This window comes from Phaseolus vulgaris, chromosome 1 (assembly GCF_000499845.2).
Source record: "Phaseolus vulgaris cultivar G19833 chromosome 1, P. vulgaris v2.0, whole genome shotgun sequence".
Classification (NCBI taxonomy): domain Eukaryota; kingdom Viridiplantae; phylum Streptophyta; class Magnoliopsida; order Fabales; family Fabaceae; genus Phaseolus; species Phaseolus vulgaris.
The window spans coordinates 35,321,827-35,330,568 of record NC_023759.2 but is presented as its reverse complement, the minus strand read 5'-3'; the positions used below and the strand labels follow the sequence as shown (position 1 = coordinate 35,330,568).

At 36.0% G+C, this 8,742-nt stretch overlaps 2 protein-coding genes across 2 annotated transcripts; both read right to left on the bottom strand.

The window, feature by feature from the left end:
* Window positions 1-674: 674 nt before the first annotated feature.
* Window positions 675-1,166, bottom strand: LOC137815949 (uncharacterized mitochondrial protein AtMg00810-like). The gene has a single exon (XM_068619058.1). The coding sequence runs from the start codon at window positions 1,164-1,166 to the stop codon at window positions 675-677; it is 492 nt and encodes a 163-aa protein (XP_068475159.1).
* A 4,900-nt stretch (window positions 1,167-6,066) lies between these two features.
* LOC137815948 (uncharacterized) lies at window positions 6,067-7,660 on the bottom strand. The gene is made up of 4 exons (XM_068619057.1): window positions 6,922-7,660; window positions 6,595-6,736; window positions 6,451-6,460; window positions 6,067-6,189 (listed from the first exon to the last, which is right to left on the bottom strand). The coding sequence occupies exons 1-4, from the start codon at window positions 7,658-7,660 to the stop codon at window positions 6,067-6,069; spliced, it is 1,014 nt and encodes a 337-aa protein (XP_068475158.1).
* Between the last annotated feature and the right edge of the window lie 1,082 nt (window positions 7,661-8,742).

Below are 8,742 nucleotides of genomic sequence, written 5' to 3'. Positions count from 1 at the left end.
AAAAAAATTATAATAAGCACATGTTCGAGATGAATTAAGTGTTACTTATGAATCTTATGAGAATAGATAAAGGCAGATATTACCGTTAATGAAGATGAATATTCCTTGTCTGATGTGGTGCATCAAATAGAGCGCACAAGATCGTAATGGAGAAAGGGAGGTTCTGATGAATCCTAATTGCAAATAAAAAATAGACAATGACTTAAGGATAAAAGAGGGAAAAACAGAGAAAAGAAAATACAAAAGAAATTCTTATTTACTTGTGTATTAGAGAGTAAAATACATGGTGTATATATAAGAAAAAGATTAAGATCTAGCTGAAACAAAAAAGGAAAGTTGAGCCAAACAAACAAAGCCCAATAACTTAAAACAGAAAAACTAAATATGTTAACACCCCCTCAAGCTGGGGAGTAGATATTTGTCAGGCCCAGCTTGGATTTGAGAGTAGAGAACTATGCAGAAGCAAGGGGCTTGGTGAATATGTCAGCAACTTGCATGGCAGAAGTAATGGGCAGCAGTTTGAGGAGACCAGAGTTAAGTTTTTCACGAACTAGGTGACAATCAATTTCGATGTGCTTGGTGCGTTCATGAAAGACTTGATTGGACGCTATTTGAAGGGCAGATTTGTTGTCATAGTACAGGGTTGCAGGTTGGGAGAGAGGAAGATGTAAATCCTAAAGGAGGTAAGACAACCATTGTAGCTCACATGTGGTGGTGGCAAGGGCTCTATACTCGGCTTCGGAGGAGCTGTGGGAGATAGTTGCATGCTTCTTTGATTTCCATGATATTAGGGAGTCTCCTAAGTAGATGGAATATCCAGTGACAGATTTGCGTGTGGTAGGACATGTTGCCCAGTCAGAGTCACTAAATCCACATAGGTGAAGTGAGCTAGTATGAGAAAAATATAGTCCTTCACCAAGGGTGCCCTTGAGGTAACGCAAAAGACGTGAGACAGCTTGTTGATGATGAGTTGTGGGTGCAGATATGAATTGGCTTAAATTGTGGACAGCAAAGGCGATGTCAGGTCGCGTGTTGGTTAAGTAGATTAGACGTCCAAGGAGTCTTCTGTATTGGGAAGTTGCATCAGCATCAAGAGCGGAGCCTTGATCGGGAGAGAGACAGGAGGTATGAGTCATAGGAGTGGCCACAGGTGCAGAGTCAAGCATGCCAGTTTCGTGAAGAAGATCAAGAGTATACTTGCGTTGACTTAAATGAAGACCAGAACTGTTGCGAGCAATTTCCAATCCCAAAAAGTAAGTGAGATGACCTAAATTTTTTATCTTGAAGTGAAAGTGAAGGGATGTAGTAATTGTATTGATTTCCTCCGTGTCATCGCCAGTTAAGAGCAAATCATCAACATAAATAAGAATAACAGTGATTTTATCGTTATTATATTTAAGAAAAAGAGAATGATCAGCAGCAGAAATAGAGTAATTATTTGATAAAAGAAAAGTAGAAAGTTTGGCGTACCATTGGTGACCAGCTTGACGAAGGCCATACAAAGACCGTTGAATCTTGCAAACATGTTGGGGAGAAGGAAGAGAGAGGCCAAGTGAGGGGGTCATGTATACCTCTTCATGGAAATCACCATGAAGAAAGGCATTATTGACATCAAGTTGTTTTAAAATCCAATTTTTGGTAGTGGCAATAGCAAGAAGAAGGCGGAGGGTAGTGAGTTTAGCAACAGGTGCAAAAGTGTCTAAGAAATCAAGTCCTTCAAGTTGGGTGAACCCTTTGGCAACAATTCTAGCTTTGTGGCATTCAACAGTGCCATCAAAATGGTATTTGATTTTATATACCCATTTACAACCAATAGTTTTCTTTCCTAGAGGGAGAGGGGTAAGTTGCCAAGTATTGTTAGCAGCAAGAGCTTGAAGTTCATCTTGCATGGCAGATTGCCAAGAAGCATGTTTGGAGGCTTCGTTTTATGTCCAAGGTTCAGGATGAGAATTGATAAAGGAAATAACATTTCTAAAATTGGAAGATAAGGAATTGTAAGACAAGTAATTATGAATAGGATATCTACTACTTACAGTGTGGAAATCCGCAAGATAGGCAGGTTGTCGGTGTGGACGAGTTGATCTTCTTGGAAATTGGAGTGAGGTGCTTCCTGGAGATGCAGGCGGTGATAATTCTGGTGGAGGTGCAATGTTGGATGCAGGAGCAGAGGCACTGTTTGTTGGAAGATCAGAGGATAATGAGGCTGTTGGAGGGACAATATTGGGTGCAGGAGTAGAAGCACATGGCTCGGCAGGAGGTGCAGTATCATAAAAAAAATCAGAAGCAGAATTATATGCGTTAGAAATAGGGAGAGATAAAGTGTTAGGGTCCTTAGGCAAGCCACAGTCCAATTTATATGGAAAGTGGTTTTCATGAAAGATTACATGTTTTGATATCTCTATGCTATGAAACTTTAAATTTAAGATAATATAACCTTTTGTATTTTGCGGGAAGCCAAGAAAAATACCTTTGATAGATCTATCATCTAATTTTTTCCTATGTGCAGTAATGGTACTAGCATAACAGAGACAACCAAACACTTTTAGAAAGGAAATGCCATATGGTTTTCCAAACAAATTTTCATGAGGAGTGATGTTATTAAGTAATGGAGTAGGAATAACATTTATTAAGAAAATATGATTTACAGCAAATTCCCAAAAAATAGGAGGAAGATTTGCTTGAAAAAGTAAAACACGGATTACATTTAGTATGTGTTGATGTTTACGTTCTACAATGCCATTTTGTTGTGGTGTTTCAACACAAAATTTTTGATGTATGATTCCCTTTGAAGCATAAAAATTTTACATAGCAAACTCAACACCATTGTCAGTACGAATCGTATTGATATTAGTTTTGAAATGATTTTGAACGAAAACAGTGAAGTTAATGATGTGCTGGCGCACTTCAGATTTGTTATGCAGCAGAATAACCCAAGTATAAAGCGAGTAATCATCAACAATAGTCAAGAAATAACGAAAACCTTGCAAAGAAATTATGGAACATAGTCCCCAAATATCAAAGTGTACAAGATCAAAAATAGCAGAGGTAACAGTATTACTTAAAGTGAAAGGAAGTTTTCTCTGTTTTGCACAACTACAAGTATCACATACATGATGAGTATCAACAGTAATAAAAGAGTATTGTTTGCTTAAGACGTGTAATCTTTCAAGTGAAGGGTGTCCTAGTCTATAATGCCACAGTGTTCTGTCCGTGATATTACAATTAATAAAAGGAGCAAAACAATGCGGTTTAGAACAACTAGAAGTAGGCAAGGTAGTGACAAGGTACAAGCCAGTGGTGGCTTTAACTATACCAATCCTCTCTTGGGTGAGATTGTCCTGTATAATGCAGTGAGTTGAAGTGAAAGTCAAAGTGCATTTAAGTTGGTGTGTAAGTTTAGAAACAAATATTAAGTTCAATTGAAAATGAGGCACATATAATACATCAGAAAAGTAAAACTTATCAGAAAAACGTATTAAACCAGAGTATGTGGCATAAACAGTTTGGTCGTTTGGAAGACTAATTAAGACAGGTTTAATTTTAGTATAAGTAGTAAAAATGTTCAAATTGTCACAAACATGATCTCTGGCACCAGAATCAATAATCCAAGATTCTTTTATAGCAGATAGGGAAGAGAGAAACTTACATGTTGAAGAATGCTCAATATTGGGGATTTCATTTGCAGAGAAGGTGCCGACTTGATTAATTTGAGTGTGAGAGGCAAGATCCTCAAGGTTTTGCTGACGCAAAATGTTGGTAAGGAATTGACACTGCTGTGATGTAAGTTGAATCCTCTTTGCATCTTGTTCTTTAGGAAAAAAACTCAGAAAAAGTGTCAGTAGCAATCATATTATTGGCTTGGGATGTCCAATTGGTGAATTTGTAGCCAGGAGGGAACCCATGCTTTTTATAACAGGTGTCGGCAGTGTGGCCAAGACGATTACAAAAAGTGCAGACTTTTCTAGTAGAAGAAAACTTTGAGGTTTTAATATTACCAGAAGGAAAACCCACTTTGCGAAAACAAATAGCCTTAGTATGACCATATTTACCACAAAAATTGCATGTAATAGTGTGACTACTATTAAGACTATAAAGACTAGGGTTTTTATTAAACATTGTCTAAGAGATTTTTAAACCCAATCAAGATTTTGAAAGAGAACAAAAAAGATAACCAAGAACAACAAAGGGGGAAATAAAGATCAGAGAGAGGCGCAGCAGAGCTCTTTATTCGAAGAGCTCTGATACCATAAAACCGGCTCATAGGGTTGAGGTTTGCACCCAATTATATACAATGAATTGTCCTTATCTCTAGTCAATGTGGGATCTCCAACACACCCCCTCACTCCGAAAGTGATAGATAGGAGCTCGTGCGTGGGATAACATATTATGGGTGGTGGCCTGATAAACCCAACAAACACTCGCTAGGATAGGCTCGAAAAGGCTCTGATACCATATTACCGTTAATGAAGATGAATATTCCTTGTCTGATGTGGTGCATCAAATGGAGCGCACGAAATTGCAATGGAGAAAGGGAGGTTCTGATGAACCCTAATTGCAAATAAAAAAGAGACAATGACTTAAGCATAAAAGAGGGAAAAGCAAAGAAAATACAAAAGAAATTCTTATTTACTTGTGTATTAGAGAGTAAAATACATGGTGTATATATAAGAAAAAGATTAAGATCTAGCTTAAACAAAAAAGGAAAGTTGAGCCAAACAAACAAAGTCCAATAACTTAAAACAGAAAAACTAAATATGTTAACAGCAGATTCTATATGCACCAAAATATCCTTAGTGAAATGAAAATTAGGGTTTATTAAAATGTGCACCCAACCCACATCCGACCCACACCCAACCCAACAACATTGTACCCTTTTTCTGTGATCACTGTGAGGAGGCAACGCGCAGAGAAGACTGTGCGGCAGCGCGCGGAGAAGGAGACGAAGCCACTGGAGAAGGATTGAAGCCATCGGAAAAAGAGACGAATCGCAGAAGGGAAGTGCAAATACTTAACATGAGTAGTATGTGAAAAGGGATAGGAACAACTAGAAGTTCTTTGACAGACTCCTTGTATTCATGCCACAACAAAATGTCTGATTAATGCATGAAAACATTTTTCCACCATTTCCTTATCCTTAGTAACTGGGTGGAAACAAAACCTAGAGACAGAAATCTAGCAAAGTGGCATTGAAAACATTTGTTGAGCATAACAGAAAATTAAAACATGATGTATAAAGGTTTCAGTAGTTCTGCCTTATATCACATTTTTATCACAATAGGATATTCTTTTTTAGGTAATTGGTAAAAAAGTTATGTGACATATAGATAGAGTTGGCAGCCAATATGAAAAAATATGCAACTTCTATATTATGAAAGCATGAAAAATAAACACACACTTTTGGTGAGAAGCAATTTATTCCACATTAAACATTGAAGTCTTAAAAGGATTTTATTTGAGATGAAATCTCATACTAGATTTTTTTCCAAATTGATAAGTGTTATGCAATCTTTACTTTTTATTGTTAATTTTATTTATTTATTTGGAATGAAGCTTCTATATTTTAATAATGTTATTAAATATTTGATATATAAAATAAAATAAAAATAATGATTAATAATAATTAATAATATTTTATATATATAGAATAAAAAAAATAATAATATTTTTTAATTAATATTATTATTTTATAAAATAATTCTAAATATTATTATTATTCTAATATTTAAATATTCATATTATTAATATTAATATATTTTGAATTATATATATATATATATATATAAATATATTTACAATATTATTATTTATTTGCCATTTGTAGGCATCATTATGTGTTTTGGATTTTGCCAACCCTATGCAACATTATGTGTTCCGAATTTTGGTATTTGTAGACACCATTGTGTGTGATGGATTGTGTCATTCGTAATTGTATACGATAGTTCCATAAGCGCGTATATGCAATAGAAATGCAGTGAATACATGAATTAAAATAGACTAAACATCCTAAAACATAAACATTAAATATGTATTACAAATGTTAAAATTGGAAATATCGTCTAATGGACATTATTTGTGTATAAACTTGTATCGACTAGTGTAGTATGTTGACCAAGATTGGGCTGTATGATAACGATGTGATGCCCATAATATATCTGTTGGTGGAATTGGACAACCATCTTTCAGCTTCACCTATAAACGTTATAAATATAAGTTACAAAACTTTTAAGTTAGCACTATGACTTACTTTTTTTATTCGTTTAGGGTAGACCTGGACAAAATGATTTCCGTGGACGTGCCCAATTGCAATTATTCGGTGATGAGTGAAGTTACTTAGTGCTTGGGTTCTTAAAGGAAAAATACTCAATGATTGTATCATGGACAATGAAACGAAAATGACATTATACCGATTAGCAATAATGTATCCCATGCCTGGAATTGTCATCCACTTACCTGCTCCTGCCTGCAAGTACAAATGGCGAAGAGAGTTAAATGAAGAAATGCAAAGTACAAATGAAATGACGTTAGTGGTTGATACCATAGACATGTGGTCAACTAGAAGTGACTTCTTCAAGTATTCATATCGTTCATCACCACCATTCACTTAGTTCTTTTAACAAATTCATTCGAACAACAGCCCATGACTCCTCTCCCATGCCCAATTCGGCAGCAACAACATGATACCCACAATGGCCATCAGCCTTAACGTCGACAACATCAACAATGTATGGATGATATCCTACAGGGAATTGATCAAGCAAAGGAATGGATTGTGCTAGTAGAATTTGTGGTAAGTGTTCTTCAGTAGATTTTTTACTCGAGCAACTATCATGTTGTGAGTGAAGAAATCCACATGTTCAAAATAAGAAGGGATTCGCTTAGTTCATCTCATGAATTTGGTAGGACGAGCCATCTTCATAGCACCTTTTATTTTGACCTTATCATGTGGTGTGTAAATAGATGTCTTCTCTGGAAAGGCAATCACCTCAAAATCTTTGTCAATTGACAACTCATATGAACATTGCTCAGTTGCAATATCTTCAAAGCTTAATCGAGTCCACATGACATGTATTGATTTATGTGGTATGCTACCTGCACCAAACGAAACCAATTGACACGCACAAGGAAGACCGTGAGTACATGTAAGAGTACATCCACCACATCTATTTTTATCAAATCCCACAAATTTAACCCTATCAAGTTCTTCAGCAATCAGGTTCAAAGCATATTTAGACACAAAACCCAACAACTTTTTGTAAGTTGTAACCTTAAACCGATGTCCGACCACATGCAGACTCTTTTGAAATGAAGCTTTGATTGCATTATGTTGTAAAATAATCATCTTGTTGATTGAATCCCAGCAGAAACATAAATCCCCCATGGAATTTTGAAGAATTCTCTTTAGGCTCCAATGTGTCGCCTTAACCCTATTACTTGTTGTGTTTCCTAAATGTATTACCTTATTTGTCCATGCCTTGACAAATTTTACTTTATGTGAACGTAACCATGTAGCCATCACATAATCAACAAATATAGGCCATGGAGAACACACAACTTGAAATGCATTGACACGATCTTCAAAGGCCTCAACAATATCACAATCCACAATAGATCCCCAAGACTGCATTACTTGATCCCATGCCTCTCTTGGATGCACCAACATTTTACATATTTCTTTCACATTTTATCAATGTGAAATTGGCAAAGCAAATTATAAGCTTCAGGAAAAATGATTATGATTGCATTCATTAAGGCAATATCTCTATCACATACCACCACCCTAGGGTATGAATCAACTCTAAAAAACAATCCTTTAAGTCTGTCAAGGGCCCACAAAAATTTATTTTCCTTTTTTGCTGCTAGTAAACAAAATGCAACGGAAAAAGTCAAACCAGTTGATGTAATCCCAACAACCTCAAGTAACGGATCCTATACTTGTTCGTTTTGTACGTACTATGCATCAATATGACAATGTTAAACAAGTTCACTAGCTTTACTGAATCTGGGTGTGTCCAAAATATATATTGCACGACATTCAACACCTCTTCACACCTACACCAATGCAAATACATGTCTCGCTCCATTAACAATATGAATTGTTACATTTCTGTTTTGTGACCTCGTTGTGATCTTCAGTGAACACTCATTGCATTATAAACTTGCTTTATCGTCGTGACATTCTTCTCATTTCTCTTTTTCATGGTTAGTAAAATATTTCTTGGCTTCACTGAATTTTTAGTCATATCCTCAACCATAGCCTTTTCCTCAACACTTAACCTTCCGGCATACGAATGACCGACCAATGTCTCTGCCAAATCATGATTGTGATAACCACAAATTAATTCAACCATCCACCCTTGACCACCTTTGACTGGTTTGCCTCACAATCTGAAAGGACAGTCATACTTCCTACTTCCTGTTCGATTGATATCTCCGTCTTTTTTATACTTTCTGTATTTACCTCCTCTCTCACAACCTAATAATACGTATGTCATCCTTCCTCGTTGCCCCGTCCATGTATCCGACCTTAATATAACAATAACAAACACATAAGAATAGCCAACACTTCTCGCCCACTCTGACAGCTCATCTCGATTACAAAATACCTACAATAATAGATGCCAAAATTTAAAATCATTCATAAACAGTAAGGTTCACACGCCTAACATTTACCTTACCTTATTCGTATTAAACGTCTCACTACACTCATGTGCCCTATGTTCATTATCTAACGCGTTATACGTT

Excerpts from the sequence above, each read along its gene's own strand:
- LOC137815948 (XM_068619057.1), bottom strand. The coding sequence starts at position 7,660 with ATGTTGGTGCATCCAAGAGAGGCATGGGATCAAGTAATGCAGTCTTGG. Across the intron at positions 6,737-6,921 it reads TGATAAGGTCAAAATAAAAG|GATATCATCCATACATTGTT; the intron begins GTGCTATGAAGA and ends AATTCCCTGTAG.
- LOC137815949 (XM_068619058.1), bottom strand. The coding sequence starts at position 1,166 with ATGCTTGACTCTGCACCTGTGGCCACTCCTATGACTCATACCTCCTGT.